At 37.5% G+C, this 24,350-nt stretch overlaps 2 protein-coding genes across 3 annotated transcripts; both read right to left on the reverse strand.

The window, feature by feature from the left end:
• Nucleotides 1-5,597: 5,597 nt before the first annotated feature.
• Nucleotides 5,598-14,591, reverse strand: LOC139136854 (serine-rich adhesin for platelets-like). Of its 2 annotated transcripts, XM_070704691.1 has the most exons (3): nt 14,386-14,492; nt 13,525-13,548; nt 5,598-12,199 (listed from the first exon to the last, which is right to left on the reverse strand). In XM_070704691.1, exon 3 carries the CDS (start codon nt 12,141-12,143, stop codon nt 9,165-9,167), a length of 2,979 nt encoding a protein of 992 aa, XP_070560792.1. In that variant the 5' UTR covers nt 12,144-12,199; nt 13,525-13,548; nt 14,386-14,492; the 3' UTR covers nt 5,598-9,164. The 2 variants fall into 2 exon arrangements, with proteins under 2 accessions (XP_070560792.1, XP_070560791.1); XM_070704690.1 differs by lacking the exon at nt 13,525-13,548 and having other exon boundaries at nt 14,386-14,591.
• LOC139136293 (1-phosphatidylinositol 4,5-bisphosphate phosphodiesterase eta-2-like) lies at nt 14,446-23,807 on the reverse strand. Its single transcript, XM_070704020.1, has 6 exons — nt 23,732-23,807; nt 22,844-22,974; nt 21,922-22,006; nt 21,161-21,307; nt 20,602-20,681; nt 14,446-14,622 (listed from the first exon to the last, which is right to left on the reverse strand). Exons 1-6 carry the CDS (start codon nt 23,805-23,807, stop codon nt 14,446-14,448), a joined length of 696 nt encoding a protein of 231 aa, XP_070560121.1.
• Between the last annotated feature and the right edge of the window lie 543 nt (nt 23,808-24,350).

Genomic DNA, 24,350 nt, shown 5'->3' on the forward strand with positions numbered 1-24,350 from the left:
CCGAACCATCGATTATTAGGTTTGACACAGTATGTCAAAGCGGTAATGTTTCCAAGAATTAGTAATCTGTATGGAATCTCGATAGGAAAGTATGTCGTCGACATTCGATTTGGAATCGATTATAGTTTTGTTAGGGAGTTGATCCATCCACTTTCGATGTGTCGGTGAGCTTCGCGGCTCGAGATACATGGCTTAAATACGAAAAGAGAGTCGACGAAAAACGTAGTTAGTGTCTCATAAATTGGCCGGTCACAGAATAAAGTAAGAATAAATCCTAAAAACCACAGTGACAGCTGTAGATTCAAACTTTGGAAACACCCGAAGAATAAAATAACATTTAAATGCAAATGCAAATCCATATTCACCGAGACTTTTATAGAATATCTTGCTATGTTTGTGGATTGAAATGTCTCCGGACAACGAAGGATGCCATTCCGGCTAAGATACAGCAGCTGTCTTTTCAATTTAACCCTTTTCCTGCCAGACAGAATCACTTCCCAATCAGCCAAGTCAGTAATAAGCGGTATTGAGCCAAAACATGGCGTATTTTCACTTGGCTTGGTCTGTTATAGCATCTTTAGTCCAAAAAGATCAACTTTATAGTATCTACCGGTATGTTTTCAACAGCCTTCAAATGTACAGTATTATGTTAAAATACACCATATGGAATATGTTGTGTTTCATTAATTTTAACCATCTTGACATATGGTGAAATAGGGACTTGGCAGGAAAAAGGTTAAAATTTTGGGTAATTGGATCTTCATATTTTTCAAGTTTCTAAAAAGTGTTAGATGTCCTACAGCTGAATATTGCAATATTACAAATTACTCATAAAAACACGTACTTCAAAAGAAAAGCAGATGAGCTTACATTTGCAGATTAAGGTGAAGTACTACGAATTACGTCAAAATTAAGTTGTGGTGTCATTTTCTTGAAACTTTGCACAAATATTCTTGGAAGTTGTGCAAGTGCAAAAATGAAATAAAAAATGGGGGTCACCACGCTCGTTCCCATGGAAACGGACGTTAAAATGGCGTCGTTAGAAATAAAAAAAAATGATATAATTCACTAAACTAAAGAAAGCTATATGTGACGCTTAGCAAATGAGTTAATTTTAATAAATACCAAGACTTAAGATCCATATCTATCGAATGTATAGTTTTCATGATGTTTGTGAAGAAATTTTAACATAAGTATCGATTACAAAATGACGATATCGAAATTATATCATTACATAATTTTCGAACTTTCTTTCTTGTCGCTTTTAATGGTGTCATTTTGACCAAACTTGGCGCATAAACTCCTGACATAATACCATTTAGTTTACACTTTTAATAAAAGGGTGTCACCGCGCTACTTTTTACAATATCTCCAGGTGAATGGGTAATTTGCGCCATATAAATGGGAGAGAAATGTTAATTTTCGCTCATATTGAATAAAACCAGCTTCCTAGGGGTCAAAATATGACAAGGTTATAGGTCACATGTATTTCTAAGAGACTGGGTCAAAAAATTAGGTAAAAGCGCAATTTCAACAATGACAGGTGATGTAAAATACATGCTACAAAATAACCCATTTGCGGCAGGCTGGAGTTAAATCTGCGCAGAAACGTTCTAAAGCGTGTGCGCGTCCGAATTCGTTGCCCTTTGCATTAAACCGACATCACTCCATCGTATAATCATCCCAAAGTTAGTTCCAATCGTATCATTTTAAATATTGTTGACGGGTTCAAATAAACATACTCTTTATTGGTGTAATTTCAATTACTTAATTAGCGTCTTCCCATTGCAAAAGAAGCGAGCTTGCTAAACTTTGTTCTGACTTTTATATCGTATGATATATGAAATGATACTTGATAACCACAAAATCATGTTATGTCTTTGAAACTCTGGCGAGGCGCACCATCACTATCTCCGGTACCTCACCGACTGTATAAAGTTCGGTTGTCTATCCTGGACCCTAAGTCAATACACTCCTGAGACCCTGTGAAAATATTCCTGGACCTAACCACTCGTTTTGACCACTTAATTCGTTGGATTAGACCAAATTGTGAGTACTTTGGCCCATCTACAAAGTTAACACACGTAATCGAAGAAGATTCTACACAATTAACTGTTAACTGCCCGTGCCAGTCAGTCAGTATGCATGCTACTCTTGGTTGTGAGCAGACCAATGCATGGTCAAAAACTTGCACTGTATCAAAGAACAAGGGTCACAGTGTAAAGATTGAGCCTAGATCATCCATGCCATCCAATGGCAGCAGGCAAAAAACCTAGCCAAATAACCTCCATACAAGTAGAGTAAAATATTACTTATACATAATAGAACAGCAAAATTCGTATTTCCAACGAATAGTCGGGAAAATTATTATCAAGAGATAAGTAACTAAGAAGTTGATTTCTATATTTCGTATATACAAGCAAATTCAACATCATACGAATTTACAGTTTAGTAAGAAGGACATTGACTCGCGGCAAATATTATAAAATATCAAATCCTTCGTTCTCTACATGGGTGAATTGTAGGTGAATGAGTGCATGTTTTCTCGGCTTCGAGTAGGGTATTTAATAGTTTGCAACGAAAGGAGAATGGACATATTACGTAATGGACATATTGTATATTAACTTTTCTAATAAAACGTATTTTAAGCAAAAAGTAAGTTTTGAATTTAGTATGTAGTTCAGTAATGGTAGCCATGGCAATTCTTTCCAGACAAGATGTGGCCTGATCAGATTCTTAAAGGTATTCTGCTAAATCGGACATCAGGTATTCCTAACATACGACCGTTAACATTCATTTCAAAGCTCCCGTACTTACTCATTATTTTCTTCATTATTTCGGCTTTACTTTTGTTTAACAATGGCTGATCTTTCTCTTTTAATTGGTGGAATAACTAACCTTCCCCCGGTATTCAAAGATCTATTATATATCTTCTAGATTTGCGAGAGAATTTTCACACGCAGACCTATTCATTAGCACTAAAATGTTTACAATTTAGCAACAGGATGTGGAAATATAATGATCACCAATGAAACTTCAATGCAGGATTATCTTTTGAGTGGGTGCATTACTCTCGACAATTGCCCATAGTTTGGCTTCGGATTCTTGCGACAACGGCAACTTTGCATGCTTTGTAGAGCGCCCTCAACGAATTAGAGGCAGCAAGCTCTTGCACCCCATTTACTCCATAGACCCTCCGAGGTCAATGATTACTCCTATCCTTGCAAACCTTTAGAGTTATAGGAGATAAAAGTGCCGAGAGGCAAGTGACATTCAGACATGACATTGAATGTATTAAACTCAATGAATTTGTCAGGTATGTGAACAAGCTCTGGAAATTTCAGTCGAGTAACGTTTTCTATGGTGGAGTTGGGCCCCTCATGATGAAACGGATACGAAAATGATTGGCACATTGAATACAACCCTCTTCCTTGGCATCCCATTGTTTGGTACCTGGTTCAGCATAATTAAAGGGGGCCCGGGCACTATTTCGCTATAAAATTTACAACAAATTATAGCATGCAATGTTTGGCAGTTTTGATGCTAAAATGAATGGTTATGATATAAACTGCATTCCAACACGATGTGAATATGTAAATCAAATGTTAATGCTATGCTCAAAACGTCACATTTCATAATAAATATATTTGATGATCCAAAAGGTCTATGATTGATAGCAATACCTTACTGTGGGGGATGGGGGGGGGGGGGGTTGGGTTGGAGGGTGATTGGTAGTATAGTAATAACTCACGATTTGGGCAATATTAGAGGGCAATTAACAGATCCAGTATGTTTTCCTTTGAATACTACAAGCTTACAGAAGTAAGGAAAGGGGCTGGCCATACCGTTCAGGAATGCATAATGAAAAAATACTAAGACGGTAGCTGCTAGGTTTAGGAGTTTTTGATCTGGACGGACTAACAGACATACATACATACATACATAAATACACACAGACGACATGTAAATGAGATGCAAATGAAATGATTCACCTTATACAACAAGTCATCGTTGATGACACAGTCCCCACTTGTTAATGGGTATTTTGATTACAGGTCCTCAGAGAGGATAGAGTCCTCTTCATTAGGTCTGTGATAAAATACTTTTGAATGAATTCGCTTGATACATGTCTGAGTTATGGTTCAGGACATGAAAAAATCGTAACAAAATGGTCGCACAGTGGCCATATTGGATTGCATCGCAAAACAAATTGATGTGCATAGCTATGACATGGGTCAATGTCCTTGTACCAACTTTGAATAAAATCGGTTGAGATATGCCTGAGTTATGGCTCTGTACATGAAAAAATCGTAATAAAATGGCCGCCTGGCGGCCATATTGGATCGTATCACAAAACAGATTGATGTGCATATGTATGACATAGGTCAATGTCCTTGTACCAACTTTGAATAAAATCGGTTGAGATATGCCTGAGTTATGGCTCTGTACATGAAAAAATCGTAATAAAATGGCCACACAGCGGCCATTTGGATCGTATCACAAAACAAATTGCCGTGCACAGCTATGACATTTGTCAATAAGCTTGTACCAACTTTGAATAAAATCAGTTGAAACGTGCCTGAGTAATGGCTCTTTACATGAAAAAATCGTAATAAAATGGCCGCCTGGCGGCCATATTGGATCGTATCACAAAACAAATTGACGTGCATATCTATGACATTGGTCAATGTCCTTGAACCAACTCTGAATAAAATCGGTCGAAACATGCCTGAGTAATGGCTCTGTACATGAAAAAATCGTAATAAAATGGCCGCCTGGCGGCCATATTGGATCGTATCACAAAACAAATTGACGTGCATATCTATGACATTGGTCAATGTCCTTGAACCAACTCTGAATAAAATTGGTCGAAACATGCCTGAGTAATGGCTCTGTACATGAAAAAATCGTAATAAAATGGTTGCCTGGCGGCCATATTGGATCGTATCACAAACAAATTGACGTGCATATCTATGACATTAGTCGATGTCCTTGTACCAACTTTGAATAAACCGGTTGGAACATGCCTGAGTTATGCCTCTGTACATGAAAAAATCGTAATAAAATGGCCGCCTGACGGCCATATTGGATCGTATCACAAAACAAATTGACGTGCATATCTATGACATTGGTCGATGTCCTTGTACTAACTTTGAATAAAATCGGTTGGAACATGCCTGAGTTATGGCTCTGTACATGAAAAAATCGTAATAAAATGGCCGTCTGGCGGCCATATTGGATCGTATAACAAAACAAATTGACGTGCATCTGTATGACATATGAAGTAATCCTTGTACCAAGTTTGAATGAATCACTGCAGGCATGTCAGAGATATCTGCGTGAACGGACGGACGGACGGACGGACGCACGCACGCACGCACGCACGCACGGACATGACCAAACCTATAAGTCCCCCCGGACGGTGTCCGTGGGGACTAATAAGCTCTCTTTGGTATACCAAATGAGAGCCAAAAATTATTTATAATGGTTTACGGATCAACTGTCTACTTGTCTCTGCAGATGAACATGTCATTCAAAACAAGTAAATAACCAACCATCATGACAGGGAAAACAAAGAAATTTACTGAAACAAGGAATTAGTGTCTGATTCAAATTGTTTTATTTCTCAAGAAAAAAAATCTGTACAGTGTATATTTACAAATGACATCTTTAAAAGGTCAGAAGGTCAATGACCAGAAAAATGTTGTCTGTGACAAGACTAATCTAAAAAATCTCATGATTTCTTAAATGCGCATGTGTTCATGAAAAACAAGAACATTAATACTTCAGTTATAGTTAAACATAATTGATTTTGTGACATCAAGTTACGAATATTAAATAAATAAATTTTAAGGATTCAAATGTGCTGCTCTTTGGACAGAAATTACATGGTTTTTCTGAGAGGACTATTTCACTGCATTTTTTGTGAAGGTTACCCTGGTATGCCTCTTTTGTATTTTTGTTGTTTTTTGTTGAAAGTTTCAGTGGCTTGGTAACTTTACAACTTGAAATATTAAAGTGGATAATATAGTTGAAACATGACCATTGAAACAAAGATGTAACTTACATTTGGCTTTACAGGAATGAAATATGATCCAAAAATATTTTTGCAAGCTTACAAAGTGATAATATTCACAAAATTACCTTTTTATAGGTGTGTTCTCTCAATGCATGAAATGGTTCAATTCCTCTTGATGATCAAAGCTCTTTTCTTAAAAAAAGTATTGTCATTTGTAATTCTTTGGTTCTGCTTTCTGCATGACTGTAATGAAAGTAAAAAAGCTATAAAATTTTAGCCTATTGATTGAAGTCTTACAGTAAATGCCACATATAATCATTTTTAGCCAAGCATCACTTTCTGCATTGTATCAACCACTAATGCTCATCAACCAACCAGCTCCCTTGTAACAAACAGCTGTGGAGCTACAGCCAATCAACAGTCACGTAACAGTCCTGTTTTGAACAGCACAGCACCATTAAAACTCTGTTCATATTAAAATTCAATTCACAGTGACAAAGCTGTACATAAATAACAGACACGATTCCCTCTCGGCAATAATTTTTGATATCTCTGTATACAAAGTCAGATTAAACTCATGTTCAGATGTAGAACTATGCATCTACAAATTACAAGTGCAGCAAGGACAGTATAGAATGAAAGATTGGGGACGCTCTCTACTCTCCCCGCAGTGCCCTCAAGTGACGGGTCTTTCAGTCTAAAAGGACACTGGCTTAAAAAAAAAAAAAAGTGGCATTTGGAGAAATTCCTTTGATGTAAATCCTTGGCCACACTGTCTACAAGTTCAGAGAGACACTCAACATCCTGTGATATCATGATATCCATGTCCAAAAATCCCAGAAAAAAGTTACCAAGAGAGAACAAAGTGTACAAATGTTTTATATCAAGAACTTCCTAGAAAAATTTCACAATGGATAGAAATGTTGAAAGAGTGAATATTTGAGCATAGACCCTAAAAACGGAGTGATTTGAGGTGTGATACAAAGTTGATTTTAGTCAAGTGAGTGAAGTGTTTAGACGTGCATTGTTCTAAAGAGTTAAAAATTGCAATAGCTCAAAGTTCCATGAAGTTATTACATACTAAAGTGTATTATAAAAGCAATATTTTGAATTGAATAAATTAACCCTTTCACGTTCCAGAGTTTCAGATCGCAGTCATTTTGCTTAACCATAACGTTCCAAAAATTTTGTAAATTTATGTTCAGATTGGTTAGGACATGAAAAGTCCGATTTACAATAAACTAGTACTAAATTTTTGGTTAAAACTTGGTAAATGTAGTAAAAGGTCAAAATATTTGTGAGGATGAAGACATCGGTAGTGATATTAGAAAGTTAACACAGCAGGTTTAAACTGTGATTGTAACTTCTAAAAAAACTGCAAAGTACTTGATTATTTTGTTAAAATTGGTTATTCACAAAGTTTGGACGATCATAAACTCACAGAGAATCAAAACATATTGGCAAGTTTTTTGTCATTTTACCTATACAATGCTACTGAGTATAAAGTGTGTGTTTGTACGATAACTACACGGTGCATGTTTATTTGTTTTACGTGCAGGTACAGAAGAAATTTGCTTTGAAGGGTCAACGTTTGGAAAACCAGGTGGCTGAGGTCAATATTGAGATTATAACTGTACCATCTGAGCATGGGCGGTGACCTCTGTGACTCTGTTCACGACAGGAAAGTGGATGTATGCACAAGTTGTCACAGTACAATTTCAATGATGCAAATGTGCAGCTTGGAAAAACTGACTTGAGACTATGCTTGACCCTATCCTCCCGTTTTTGATATAAAAGTGGATAAATATCCTCTTATAGAGACATAAAATGTTCCTAGAAGCCTGAATGAATCGCCTGTACAGCTTTCGCAAACGTATTCTGACAAATCATACCATTTGGTTTGTATGTAACCAATGAACACTATTATTATTAATGTGGGATCCTAAGGTAAATTTTTATTATCTGTAAATACAATGCTTGAATCAGTACCTCCAACCATGAAATATTGACCCGTATATTATCATGTACATGAGGATAACAGCATACATCTGTTGCCCAAGGGCCTGAGAGTCCCCCCAAAATAGTGTGTTTCACTTGGCCATATTCTGAGGTAAACTGACTGTTCTAGGTGAATCTTAGGCCTGAAGGAAAAACAAACGTATGCTGTTACCCGAATATGGCCAGACAATATCTGTTTTAAGAGACACACCATCCTATTTTCTCACTGAAAAATTGAGAAGTTCATCAGGTATCGTCATTTGTCTCGGTCGCAGATGAAACTTCAATCTTCTTTGCATGTCCCAAAATGTGGGCATGCATAGACAGCACTTTCAAACTTTCCTAGTATACAGTAAATCTCAGATGTTAACCAGTAAACAGTTTTGGAAACTGTAAACTGGTAACTTGCTTCTTGCATATATCAGCGTCAACATAGTGCATACTCCATGCCCATAATTTAACAAATCACAACAGATAGTTTGGATGAGCTATGTTACAATAGTTGTTGATACATTACCTGGTTAGTATGCTAGTCACACACACGTGACAAAGATGTAACTGAGTAGAAGTGATGCATCTTTCAAGCAAACATATTTTACAATGTACTCACTGACACTTGTCAAATATAAATAATTTGCCCAAAGGGATATTTAATAATTAAAATTAAATATCTCATTAAAATAGGTGTCAGTAAAATTACGTTAAGTACTTAAATTTGAGAACCAGAGAGCTGATTTGGAAATGGATGTAAACTGAAGCCGTCTGGCTGAAATAAATTTTCAGGACTAAAGTCTAAAAATTCTTATATGTTTATGCTCGATACCAGAAGAAAGTATGGAATTTATAAATCTCGTCAGAAGGCTGCTCATAAAATTGTAATTGAAATGATTATACTCTTTTGAGCTTCAGGAATGACCCAGCTATCTGTAAACGGCAAAAACACCAATTGACCAGTACCATGGTGAGGTACTGGTAAACTATACAGTGACCACTGGTGGCGCTCTTCACATGGCGGCAAGAGTCAAGAATATGTCCGAGCAACACCCTGTTATTTTCTGCAATTAACTTAAAAACACATTGTTCTGATGATTGACGATTACGATTAAAAGTTGTCATTGTGACATATTTGTGAAAATTTAATGTGAAACTATGACTTTTTTGTCGGTGAGGTAATGAGACCGAACACTCCCGTTCCAAATCTCTGCACACGTAAAGGCCTTTGCTGTGACTGCCTACTCGCCTGCGATGTCAGCTCTTGTCGTCTAAACTCGTGCTGGGCATTCCTTGATATACTGTCATTGACACTGGCTTTGACCGGTCGGCCTGATGGGAATATTGGTGTATTCACATGTGATAACCTAGGCGTACTTGGAGCTGAGCGTGGGTGAATGGAAGTTGGAGGTAGCCGGCGTGAAAGCTTATCTCTTGATGGGGTTTCAGTGTGGTTTCGATCACTGACTATTGGTGTGTATTCTCTCACAGCTGAATGTTTACCGATTATGGAATGAGACCGCGTGGACTGGGGTGAAAAATTCGCCATTGATGCATGACTTTTGAAATGTTTTCTACTTTCCCACTTTTGATTGTAGTCAATCTTATCTACGTTATTATTCTTTTCCATGCTATTGGGGAGTTTATTGCTGTTCATCTCTGACGGACTGTCTTTGGGAAAATATCTGCCATGTGTTCCTGATACATGATTTGACATTACTGTCTGTAGTTCCTGAGTTCTCGTCTTGTCAATGACACAACTCTCCTGATCATGAGATCCATCCACTGTAATTTCTTCGTCATCCTCAAAACTTGTCAGTTTCTTGAGTTGATCGAGCAGTGAGGACGTGCTGGCAGATTTCTGTTTTAGCGTCGTGTTTGCCGAGTCCTTCAACTTAGCACTGTAAACCTTACGTCTATTCCTGTGCGGCAATACCAGTTTCTTTTTCATGGGCAACGGACTTATGGTGGAATTCTTTTGAGTCTGCTTCCTCCTTATGTGATTGACAAACGCCTGATATTCCGACTGATCGAAGATATCTTGCAGTGTCAGACAGTCCAGGCTAGACGCTTTCTGGGAGGGAAGGTTTGGAGTTGATGACAGTTTACCAAGATATTCGAGGGACATGTCCACTACGGTGTCTGCCGATGAACTACTTGTGGTTGAGTTGTTATCTGCATCTGTGTCCTTCACGGCAGATTTGACGTACTCCATGAATGACGAACTGGCTGAGGGCACACCGTTTTGACCCAATATTTCTGGTGAGGTGATATGCATCTTATGAGTAGAAGAGGAAGTAGCCGTATCACTCCCACTTGACGACACAGAAAACTGCGATGTTGAGCTTACTGGGCGTGTTTGGCTGTCTTGAGCTCTAACCTGACCTGAATCTTTCAAAGTCTCTGTGTGATTCGTCTTGCCATTACGATGTACTAGTACTGTTGACGCGCCATCTGATTTCTGCATGTCAGCTGTGTGCCCAGTTTTCATCCCTGATACATCATGTGCACTTTGTTGCACTGATGCAAAGTTGATGTTCACATAGATTGGAGAGGGAGGCCTCGCCTTTTCTGCATTCCCTTTGCCGGGTGAATTGGCAAGGTGTTTCATCAACCTATCAAGAGTCACATTAGGAGAGGAGTCGCTTATGGACAGGCTGTCCTCGGAGTCTGAAGAGTGCGGACAGTGTGCGTTCCATATGTCATCTGTGGCGGTCACGTTGATTGAAATTTCAGGACTGACAGCTTTGAGTTTCATTGCACTGCCACTGGTTTTGATGCTGTGGGTGTTAAAAGTTCCACTGCAATCAGTTTTGTCTTGTGATTTGTTGTTCTCAGTATCACTCTGATCCAGATTGTAGTCAGGTTTTAACTTGTTGGATGTTGTCTTATCACTGGCACGGTTCAGATCATTATACTGTTGTTCTCTTTCTGCCTCCACAACGGGAAATGACGAATTACAGGGAAACTGAATCACATCTGGTAGATTGTCTTCTGTGCTTGTTCTTCCGGAAGTTGCATTCCTGTTTCCATGTACCTCACTGGTCTCCCTATCCACTTCTGGAACAGCCTGTGGGCTTCTACGGTTTGCCTTCTCAGGGCTCTTGGGAGAGCAGAAGACGCCAAAGATTTTAACAGGACTCCTCTTGCGTTTCTCACTGGGAGGCGTGTATTTCACAGTGACTTCATTCTCACTCCCGCACCCAGGCTTGCTCCATTTCTCCTCCGACATGGAGGAATGCTCTGAAATTGACAGGCCCTCTTCCGCCTCGGTGTCCGGCTCTGATGCGGATTGGTACCTGCCTAGCATGTCAAGTGTTGTGGGCTGCATTAGTTTGTCAGCGTAACTGCCACTGCTAGTGCTACTGGTTAGATCAGAGAGTGTGTCGGATTCTTTATTCTCGCTGGAATATGAACTGCCTGATCCCTCTGCATCTTCTGTCATCATTGATATTACTACAGGAGTTGATGTGGTCGGTTCTGTATGTAAAGGAAGTGATGGTGACAAAACATCTGTGTTCCTTTCTTCCGATTCCTCTGTTTCTTTGTCGCTTTTGTCCAAAATTGAGTAATCCAGATGTGGAGGATTTGCTCTTATGTTTCTACTTTTGCCAGCCTGCATCCTCTGATCATGCATTTTCTTTTCTGGGGGCAAACAGCGTCCTCTCCTGATGTTGTTCATGATTGCCTTGTAGATGTCCACACGGGGATCACCGATGCGTCGCCGGTGCCTGTATCGGAAGGGGTCAAGGGTAGAGTCTGTTGAGTTGACCGACGAAGAATCATGGGAATCGGTGGCGGAGGTCGGGGTGTCGGGTAAAGTGGTACTCATAGACGATGTGGATGATGACACCTCGCGTCTGATGTGAGGCTTTAATGCGTTGAAACCTTGGTGTCGTTTGAAAAGCTTCGACCTTTTCACGGCTTCCTCGTAACATGGCGGGGTCAAAGGTTTCTTAATCATGACGTTCTTAACTTTTGAAAGTGCACCATCAATGATAACAGTGATGGGAAGTTGGTCTTCTCGTATGGCAGTCAGAAGCTGTGATACAGTCATATGGTCCAACAGCATCCTAATTTCTATTGGCCCTATGTAGTGGGAAGTCCTCTTCTTCAACCAATTGTCCACAGTCATTGGAAGGGCAAAGCTCACAGGGGTGACAAAGGTCACGGTCTTTTTCTTTCCCTTGCCTGTAAAGGACAAAATGAAAACAATATATTAACCAGAGACTTTCTCTCTTTTGTGCAATTTCATGGGAACTGAGCTGAAATTGTTATAGTTATTATCAATATAACAGAGACGTGTAGCAAAATTTGCCGAAGAAAGCTGGTTCATGAAAAACTATTGCTGCAATGATTAACCTGAGGGTACTTTTCAAGCAGATTACCAGAATTATCCCACTATTTGGTAGGTTTGTACGGTAGTTTATATATCCTGCTTGCTGACAATGGACACCTGAAAAACGTTTCTTACTTTCATGACAAGAAATACTGAATAATTACTGAATAGAGAAACTAATTTGACAGTGTACAATCACAGATGAGTTTTGATTTTGTTTTGCCATGCATTGTCATCTCTTTGCTACGAAAACATTTTATTGCCATGACATTTCTTAAAATTGTGACAAATCCAAGAAAGCAGATGAGAATCCGTTTAAATCATTTGTCAAGAAAACAGAGTTTCTGAAAAGTGCAAAGTGACACAAGATGAAAAGAAAGGCAAACGTTGATGGGTGAAATGTTGCTGGGAAAAGTTTCACACAAACAGGAAGTCTTCTTGCATGCCTGATTCCACTCATCAAAGTTATCCAACGACTGTTTTTTTTTTATTTATCTTCTGAGGATGGGGGAGAAGGGAGGGGAGCCTGGGATGGCAGTGGAGATAGAACAACAGGAAAACACTCTAAAATATTGCAGCACACGGGATGAGGAATGTATGCCTTTTTGGAAAAAAATGTGATGCACTAGTTTCTGCTAGGTTCTGTGTGGACAAAAGGCAGTAAATTTCTGATGTGACCATTCAGGAAACTTCACATTGCGGATTTTATTGCAATTTGATAGAATTGCTTCATGAATTTTATATGATAAGTGGAAACAGTCAAATGAAATATTAAAAAATAATAGCAGTAAGAAATTTGATGTACTGTATTTCTTCTGATTTACACTTTTGTGGGCGGGATCTTTCAAAAGGAGTTAGAGGGCGTACCAATTCAAGCATTAAAGATAAAACTGTGATTCTTGAAAATGAGGAGTGAGCAATCAAGATACCGATACGACGCTAAGATGTAGTCTGCGTATTTCCATACATTGTGAAAAAGATTGAGACGTTAACATGCAAAGGGTAGCTGTTGGGATTTGAGAAAAAACACAACAAAATAACACTTGTGAACATTAGCAATTAAAACTCACCAACAATGCAAGATTACAAAATAAATTTGATGATGATAAAGAGAGACACACGACACAATAGAAGATTCAGGGAAAACGGAAGAAGACAAGGTTTATATATCAGTTACCTTTCTATATAGAATCCACAGACTCTAGATGGTTTAGACGAGTTGAAGAAAGACAGAAATGATTAGTAATGTATGTATGTACACATTACTGTAGCCAGAATAGATTTTGAAGGATGTAGATTTTCACAGAATGTACAAAGTTCAGATAAAAGGTTGGCAGTTTTTGATAGAGTGGCTAAAAAGAAATTCACTGACATACAAATGTAGAATAAATCTACAGATGGATTTTCACAGATGTTTTATCCTCTTTCTGTCGCAGGATTTTACCGTATAACTGATAGATGGAATTAACTTGAATACAGTATACCCATGAAGTCTGATTCAGTTCGATGCGGTGTTAGGCACGTCGACCAACGTGGTTTTTGCCGGGCCAGCCGGAAGAGTATAAACATTCAAAGTTACACCTAAGTGTAACTTTGAATGTTATAATTCTGTTTAGCTAATTAAAAATGAATAGACTCAAATTGAGGTTGCTAGCTTTGGAGAATAAGCCCATTTTTCTTACAAGATTGTTTTAAAATTTAGTTTGCGAACGCTCTGAATGGAGTCCAGATATGGTCCATTTTCAACAGGTGTCTGATTTTCTAACTTGGTTTTCAAATATGCCTAAATGATTCTGTAAAAGGGAATGATTAAATAGTGAGTTATATTCAAACAGGATTTAAATTGGATATTTTTTATGACCACTCTTTTGAGATTGTGTATATTGATATATAAATTATAACTGAAATACCTTGAATTATGATATTGCTTGGAGACACTTTAAAAATTACACTTGGTAATGAAGGCATTACAGTGTTTTTGCATGATTTTCGCACATCCAGGATAAATCAGAAACATTTCCTTGAAACACTTTCTTACCTTTATCGCTGTCTTCGCTGCTGTACTGTTTCATGGCACTGTTTGGTGGTTCATCGTACGTCACAACGGCGTCCTTGGTTTGCGGCCGCCACTCAGCATGTTAGGCATGCTGCTCCGTCGCTTCAGTCTGTTGATGAATGACGACTTTCTGACCACTCTCTCCGGTGTATCGATTGTCATCTGTCTTGTCAGGGTGGGTTTGGAATGTGACTTCTTCTTCAGGCCTTTGTGCGATGGCTTAAAAGATAGATGGTCAATGGAAACCGTTAAAATTCTATATTTTTTGAATCATGCATCGAGTAGGTCAGTTCTGACAATTTTCTTTTGTGCATGTGCACACTTGCATAGGAGTTGCTATCTTTGTTAATGTCAAAGACATATTATGTGATTTTTTTAGAATAAAAAAGGCAAAAGTATCAAAAGAAGCAATGTTTTGCCTGTACATCGTTTTTATCTACACGAAAACATTACACATTTTTAACAACCATTTGTCAACTTTCTGTTCCATACAGTGTCTACAGATGTAAAGTTAATCCTATACACTGTATAACACCACACGATATCCATCTAATGCAAAAAAAATCGGAGCACAAAAATATCACAATTTTGAACAAACGTGCGATGCTGCACTCTGCTTTCATACTGGGCAGCTTTAACACTTTCAAAATCACTGTTGCTTTGGAAAACACATGCAGTTAATTCTTAAAGGTCTGATTTTTTTATTCGACAAAAAACAAGGTTGATACAACCATATCTTCTACCCATTACTAGTAATATTGTCAAGTAAATTTATAGCATAAACATCCTCTTCCGGAGTGCAATGAAGCTGACAATTAGAAATTATCAAGAACATTCTTTCATCATTTTATAATTCCTTATTTCGATGTAATCTTTCTTTGATGCTCTTAAGTTTCAAATTATCTTTCTAATACTTTATTTCATGTTACCATGCGACAAAACGTGTTTGCCAGAAACCAAAGCCGCAACATTCCAGACCAAAGCTGTAACAGTGTTATGATCCATACCCAAAATGTAAATATGCTATCAGTCTTCACACACCAGCCAATGACAGTATGTTTAGAAATTATGTGACAGTAATTAACCAATCAGATGAACTTCAGCAGATGTAAGCATTAGTGAACGGTACAAATGACCTAACTTCGGCTTTCGAAAGTTAGAATGAGCTAGAGCTTGACCTGAAGAGCTTACAGACTGTAATAAAGGAGTTCTGCTGTAAAGCTACACCTGTGTCAGTGTCTGTACATGTAGAAGTAAGGGCTGACACTACCACTTCATGACATGGTGACCAGCGGTGGGTTGTCCAAATTAATACAACACCTTAATTACCATTGAAGACTTGTAAGACCTGCAGTAGAGGAAGAAAATTTCCAGAAGTAGCCGGCGACAGAGAAGTCAAGAGCACACTGATGTTGCAGTGATGAGAAGTTGCAGTGGTGAGAACTCAGTGTTGTCCACTCCCACAGGCCAATCTAATGAGGCGGTGTGCACCACAATAAAATTCACGTGTGTACCACATGTTATTGGGTGGTGCCACATTAAAACTTTCTGCCACCACCTAGGCGAAGTGACTTTGATTTTGCCGAGTGAACAGTGTTTCTTCGTGTGTAGAGCCGATCTTGTTAATAAACGTTGTGTGATTACTTAGTAACATAACCAGACCTTAGTCTCACAAGATGTTTGAAGCTCGCCATTGTTTGTCATAAATGTTAACTATTTAACACATACCAGAGTACGTATCAAGAGACACGCCTTTAGTCCAGAAGCCTGTTGACATTATGATTGTTTTACATATTCGGTCCCCGACACCAAGGCATTGTTTTAGGCAATGTGGACTGAACAAGCTGATTAGTGGTGCTGTGGCTTATTAGTCATGCTCAGGTCAAGGGTCAGTGCCACAGAACCACTGCGAGCCACCCCATTGACAATTTTGGTAGTTTACTACTACACTAATCCGTGTCGCTGATTGAGCTCACAAAATAATGAAATTTATAAGTCTTTGAATTAATCAACTTGTGCCCATGCACTTTATCATTGCATGACTTTTTATGACTCATTGTCTACTCCTGCTAAAACATGTATTTTCAACCATTTTCACCGTAAGCCAATATATGCACTGTCTACTGTTGTCACACTTTGGTCACACTTTTGTCACACTTTGGATGGGCACCTCCATTTGGAAGGTACAGTTGAGTATCCTCTGACAAGAAACTAAGTAAGAGAAGTCAGGTTATGAAGAACTTATATAGGTTAATCTCTTACACTTTATTGCCAAATGCTTTCATATTAATTCAGATTACTGATGTTTAGAGGATTTTGAATTGGAAATATAATCAAGTCTACCAGCAATATGTCCAGCTGTCTCGATGCGTGTTTGGTTACGCAGGCAAATGATACATGATCTAGTAGTATTATCTAACATTACGGAAATTGCTGCGAGTTACACATCCTCTTAATAAAATCCCTGGTCTTAAGTCAAGATTCTGATTACTGTATATCTGCTTCATGTTGATGACTCTTAGTTTCAAATCAAAAGTTGACATACAAGTCGTGTGTGCAAACTTGCTTAAAATATTCAGTTGAACATGAAACGATGTAGGACCTTATACCTACCGGTACATTGTAACCCAGCAAAGAAACCAACCAATAGAGTTCAACAGGGCCAGCAATGCTGACATTTGATGAATTCTTTTACTATTATCTTTGCAAATTCTACTCCCTAAAAATGTTGAAACACCTACAGTTTAGCTTGTCAACATAGCATTAATATGTGTAAAATGCACATAGGAATTCTAGTCTGGACCAGAATTCACTCGTCATCAATAACAATGCAGTCTACACATGTACAGGCCGAGTTGACAAGCTGAATACTGCAGTGTGTACATCATCGTACTTTGGGGAGTAGAAAAAGACATTTCTATCGACATTAAAAACAAAAACAGTGAAAAAATCATCAAAAGTTAGCATAAAACTGGCCCTTTAAATTTCACAAAATGTCGAAGTGTTGAATATGATTGTACCAAATACCACATAATGTAATGATTAACTGAACTAAATGTTTGTACACATTTCTTTGCATTTTGCCATCCTATACTTTTTATGCCGTATCTATACAGACATTCGATAAAACCTTTCACATCTGTCAATATGAAATCAGTGTTGTATACTGGTACTTTATAGAACTTCTGTCATTTACAACATGACGGAAAAGTACAGAAACTTTGTTTCCATGAAATTGAACACAGGACCTGGCTACTTGAGAAAAACCTCACAATGATTCATTTCCTCCAAGGTTTGGATTAAGATCTTTAGGAAGCAACAATGTTATCTTTTGCCCACTGCCCTTAAAAACATTGTAAGCTTTACTGTAAAGTGGAATTCCTCACGGACAGATATTCAAACTCAAAAAGTTTTATAATGCTTTTTCAGTGTACTACTTGTGGGGACACATTTTGTAGCTTGCGGAGAAATTCACATTTTATGGGTTTACTTTTGTGAAAAATCAGAGCTATAATTTTCTCTATAGAGTTAACATGGCCATGGTCACCATTTTTTTTAATTTCAAGGGTAGGTATATAGTGGGTAATTTGTTTCCCAGTACCAACACTTTTATGGTCACTGAGATTTATATTCTTCATTTTGAAACACTTTTGAGGCACCTTGAACTCAGAGTTGGCAGATATTTTGAGAACTAAGTAATTATGACAGTTTTTACTGCTGCCATCAGCCTTTAAAGTTCAGGGAGCAACTTTTGTAGCTACCCTCAAGGCAGCCTAAGATTCAGATTAAGTCAAATTTCTGAATCATCTCAATGGTATAACCGGATAATGATGATTCTGGTGGATTTTTCAAAATACACAACAGCACACTGCCAACCTGATAATGTTGGCTGACGCTGACAGAAATTTATGCAAATTTTGTCTGTTTTGCTCCACTGTTGGAATCTGTAAGCTCACTGTTTGTTGATCATATGATTCCAAATGTCTTACATAAAAATTTTGAACAATTTTTTTATTTTTGGATATTAATAATAAAACTCTTTGAAATAAGACCTATAAGTGCTGGCAGACATAGATGAACTGTCTCACATATCCTTGTCTGTAATCTGGACAAGAAAGAGTTTCTCCTACAAAATTAATACAACATTGGTTTTATGAGAGCATTGGCTTGTATATGAATTCATCATCTTTAGTTAATCTGAAATATTTTCAGGTAAAAATAGAGAACATGATGAATTGATGTCCAAATGACCTTTCAAAAAATGAGTCTGACCAATGAAAATTTAACAAGGACAATGTATGTCATAGTAAAATGATATATCAGAATTTAAATGAGCTTATTGGAGATACTGACATTATGACTGATATCATTCTGGTGAAAGATAATATGACAAGTCAAGTCATAAAAATTGCATCTCAAAATTTTCCGATATTTCTTTTAAAACATTTATGAATGAATGCATGCTACCATCTAAAGATAACTCACACTGGGTAGGACTAAGGTCTTATCAAAAGTGGAAACCAGGAAATGTATAAATACACAGCAAATGTAATACAAACAGTGGAATGGAAAAACAAACCGCTGGGGATATAGTTAAATTTGTTCAAATGTTGTTGCACACTTCAATTAATATTCTTATCAGCAAGAACAAATGACGTGACTATGCATACATTGAACAGTTGATTTCAAGTTCTTTTGTTTTATTCTTTTGCATCCAACACTTTAGAAAACTCAACAAAGAGAAATGTTTTCCAATGAACCCGTTTCTTGGTGCACGCTTTCAAAGGCTGTTGACCTTGATTATAAAGAGGCTATACTTGGCATTCTGTCAAAAGGCAATGTCTCTCGCATTCTGATCATCAAAATGATGCAATTTCTGTGTTCAGGTGACTGCCTGATTAAATATAGATGAAGTCTTATCTCCAACACTGTGTGACAAGAAAGTCTCAGAAGCAGTCAAAAGATAGCGGTGGAAAGAGATAGTGTCTACAGACACAGCTGGTAAGAATATGGAAAACAAACATATCAGTCAACAATGGCATCTTGTGTAGAATCGTTATTGATTCCTCTCCCACAAGAATTCCTCGGACTTCAGCCTTTCAAACTTCAAGTAGAGATGACTTTATATTGGCAACCAGTGGGCAAAGAAGTGTCTGATGAAAGCAGGACATTTCTTATTTTTCCGTCAAGTGTTAAAAAGCCTTCTGGAACAACGCTGGTGTACATCTGCAGTTCATCATGTGTTGACATAAGAGGCTCCGAAGACAGTCATTAAGAAATTTTGCACAGTTTACAGATTATAGTTGTTTTACGGGAAATGTTGTAGTCATGAAGAAATGATGAGCAGAAGTCACATAACAGGAATATTTGAATGAAAGCAACAACCTGTGTGTGAATCAGTAGTCTGTGGTAAAGGAGGAGAAACCTGCTTGATTTCATTTCTATCACAGAAGCTGGACCTGTCCACCCCTAATTATGCGTTAACAGGTCCAGAGTCACCATTGATAACAACAGGTTTCGGCCAAATCATATTGGTTGAAGAGTTAAAGGTATACTGTCACCTATTCCAATTTTGCCACAGTTACCATGGAAAGAGAAAATCTAACCAATCACAGATTTTAAGCGGGTGGCCGCTTTTTAAAAACAGCGCCCTCACATGGGTGTTTTGAATACCAAGGAACGCCCCTTTGACCATATATGGGCATATTTAGATTACAGGTGATTGTATACCTTTAACACGCATGTGTGCACACATGTCCCTATTGTGGCCCATAATTAGGGTATTTTCTTTACCAATGACCTACAAAAAGGCCATTAAAGTTATCTCCTAATCTAGTGAGTGTTGACCACACAACCGGTGTAATTGGTCATTGTTAATAGATGGGCTAACCGCACACCAAAATTTGTGGAGCTCACTGAAATGATTAAAATATAATATTAAATGTAGAGTTCCATTACTGACATGTCACTGTAACAATTATGGGCAATTAACCGCCTGGATATTCCTAGCAAGTGGTCACCAATTACGCCAGTAAATATTAATACACTAGTGAAGATGGGAAATTATCTCTAACATAGCTATTAAATTCAAACAACAACAAATTTCCTCAAATTCATGGGCAATTGGCCATTTCATGATGGTCGCTATTATCTGGGGTCTGTTAATATCAATGAAGGTCATTAATTTCCAATACTCACCTTATCTGTTAGGCTGTTAATGCTGACATGGACAAATAAGGAGGCTTGGTCCAGGCCCTCTAGGTGAATATGCCTGTAACCTGACAGATGGTCAATGAGAAAAAGGAAACAGTCAGTCTTTTACTTATAAACATTCAGAAAGAAATCTTTTACCATGAACTTTGAACTTTCGAAAGGAAAGCAGGGACTGGTGTGAGCTGGTGGATTCGTAGCTCTGTCACATGAAAATAAGGGCTGTTCAGCTTCTGAAGGGACGTACAGCCCTACTATGAGCAACATATCTTCCAGTCAAGCTCGTACATATGGTATGGCAAATTAGTTTTCATAACAATGGTAATGACTGATCTAAAATATCTTTCTTACTGGTAAGACTCACATATAGAGCACTGGTCACTGAACATTTTTCAAAAAAATTTTCCCTCGTGAGTCAGATTATTTTGATATAGGCCTTGCTACTTTACATCAACTCGATCCCGATAGCTTTTTGTATTTTTTACATGTGACCATTAACTTAGTGGTGCATTTCCAAATGAGGAAATACATGGCAAGTAAAACATACCTGGTACAAGGCTTGTAAATGGCAGTGTCTTCTGTCCAATGAAGTCTCTTCCAATCGGATCCTCATCCCAGACCATAAATCTCACCAATGCAAGTTCCGGTAAATTCAGTGTAAATACCATTGTCTCGTCCCACACAGGGTTAAAGCCTGAAAACACAAAGTGATTGGGTGAAAGAGTTTAAACCAGTGTGTTCAGTAAAACAGAACAGATGGAAATTCAAAGGGCATTTTCCATTTGATCATGTGATTGGTGTTCTCCATTTTGACAATGGAAAATTCAAAAGATTTAAAAATGCACAAGAAATCTTTGGTTTGGTGTCATTGTTATCAACAGCATACGTACAAGCTGTCCATGATGAACGTGGGAATAGCTACAGATTCTTTCAAACTGAGAGATGTACCAAACTGACAACTGATCTAGTGAGCCTCAGTCCATATTGGCAAGGTTTCCAAATTATATTACTGGATATTACAGGCCTCGAAAATTGAAAGATTTAGTAAACTTTTTCTTAAACTTTCCTCAATAAACTTTCAATTATTTTCTTAACAAATCAAAACTTAAAATCAGGGGTCATTGTGCAACTATTTGTACTATAGAAGCAAATTATCCCAGTAATATTTACCGATATTTGAAATTAAAATGTAGCTGTCACATATATATAAAAAACAGTCTCTCTGATAACCACATGGAGAAGAATGAGACCATTGTAACCAGGAAAGAAATATTTACCATAACATTCAGTGGAACAATGATATCTTACCATTATCATTAATTGTCTGTGTCTGCCTTCTGGCACAGTCTATGGGAACACCAACTATCTCAACTTCAACATACGGATCAATTATCTGCAAAGACAAATCAGGAAAGTCACTCTAGCCTTCTGTAAACTCAGAGAAAATCTATCAATGCAATACGATAGTGCAGTACTAGCAATCCCTCCCCTAAAACATCCAGTTCAGGTTTCAGTGGGGTTGTGTGGAGGACATTCAACTCATAGACTAAACGGGATTACTGGTATACTCCCACTCTTGATTATCCAGATTTAAAGAAAATCGGATTACGAGAAAAAACATTTCACATGTATTTGGTTAGTAACCAGTGGCAAACTATGACCCAGCAATAAGAAGCTCTATTCTAATGTAAAATTCATAAATGAAATGACAAGATTATAATTCTCAGTGGGAATCCCTCTGATGATTATACATAAGCTCTTTGGTATGAGGGTATGAGTATCAATTAAAATTTTGAGAGATTAATGTCTTTTTTTTGCCTGTAATTGTGGGGTCATAATGTTATGTCATTCTTTGAAACTGCATGCATTTCATCAAACATTAATATGTCGACATAAGTTAATGTGAGTTATTTCTCTGAAGAGTCTGTTTTTATCATTCAGAAAAGATGTTACATTCTGCGACTTTGTCTTCAAGATTCAAAAAATATGGCTAACAACTTCTCGTAGACAAACTATTCTATGGGGTATTTTGGCTAGGAAAAAAATATGATGAATAATTTGATGAGCAGTCATACACAAAATATTAAAACATACATACATACATACATACTGGTACATACATACAGACATACTAGCTCTTTTTGGTATTTATATACATACCAAATATGAGCTAAAAATTTAGTTAAACTGTAACCACTTTTAGGTTTTGTGAAATTTGATTTTTAATTACCTCGCCTCGTTCTCCTAGAATGCTCTGTGGTGGTTTTGGCAGCTGCTGTCCGCTGATTATTCTCATCAGTAGCTGTTTTCTGGACACTCCAGGGTAGGGCTCTGTTGAGTGTGGCTCAAACATGTAGTTTTCTTTACCATGAGAAAAAAGGAAAACAAATGGAAATATTTCATTCTCTGTTTGTCTTGGTGATCAGGAAAATTACCAGAGCACAGTTGGATAGTAACGGATACATTCAGATAATGGTCTACATTACATCTCTCCACAGGAGCTAATTCATTGCCAATGGGAACCATTTATTGAATGTGAGCTTGTATTAGTGAAGTGTCATTTACATCTCCCCACTGACGTTGGACAAACTCGATCTAATTCAAGGCCGACAGAGCTTCAATCATACATGGACCCTCTATAAATCACACATAACTAATAACTGCTAAATTGAAAAAGTTATTTTCACGGGCAAGTGTGATACAGTAGTTGTTTTGGAAAGTCTCCAGGGAATTACAAAATCTGTCTCTTATATAAGCTGATTAAATCTTTTAGATAATCTCTGGAGAGAATCGATGTCTATATCCTTGACATGAATTCCAATCGATTTTCTCATTAAGCCTGGATGATTGAACAACTACAAGGTCAATGCACATTACCAGATGTAATGTCGGATGAAAAAAAAATTGCAATGCACTGAGGATGAGTTTGGCTAGGCACTTGCCATTAATAATGACACCTGCTATGCCAGTATATGTTTCAAGGAAGGCTCAGCAAATAACTGCTCTACAAAACTCACTTTTGTAAATCTTCACATTTTGCTGACCTTGACAGCTAGCGTAAACTGTGGTGGCATGCAATAATGGCATAAGAATGCCAGACGAAGCTTTGTTGACTTACCATCACAAAGGATTTCTGGTTTGAGAATGTACCCACACTGTCCATTTGCACTAAATTTGGCATTGTTCAGCTGCATGGATTTACCATCTGTTTGATAGTTGAGGGCGACTGTTGGTGAAATCATAAACCTTTCAATGAATTCATGTATTATTTAAATCAATATACATTTTTCACTATTGGCAAAAATATTGACATCAGTTGATAATAGTGCTTCCCTCTGAGCTAAATAATGCATCTGAAGACACTATATCATGTTGTATGTCTATATGTAAATTACCAATAAATTATGCAAATTACCTATACATTGTGCAAATTTATTAAATTGAAAATTCCAGTCCAATGCTACATATAATTTGAGTACATGCTAATAAGAAATCAGATGTAGTTTGGAAAGAACAGGGGTTAACGTAATATACCAAAGGGTGGTAAGGGAAATCTTAAGAATGCTTCATTTGACTATTCTAAGTAGTTTTTCAAGTCAATATTTACAGACAGGTATGCACCATAATTTTGTTTTCATGTGCATATAGTTCCCTATTTGAATTGCAATCATGAGTACACCATTACTATTCATACAAGAATATTTTCACAGGCAGGTTTCATAGACTTTACTTTCTTT

This window comes from Ptychodera flava, chromosome 7, assembly GCF_041260155.1.
Source record: "Ptychodera flava strain L36383 chromosome 7, AS_Pfla_20210202, whole genome shotgun sequence".
NCBI classification, from domain to species: Eukaryota; Metazoa; Hemichordata; class Enteropneusta; family Ptychoderidae; genus Ptychodera; species Ptychodera flava.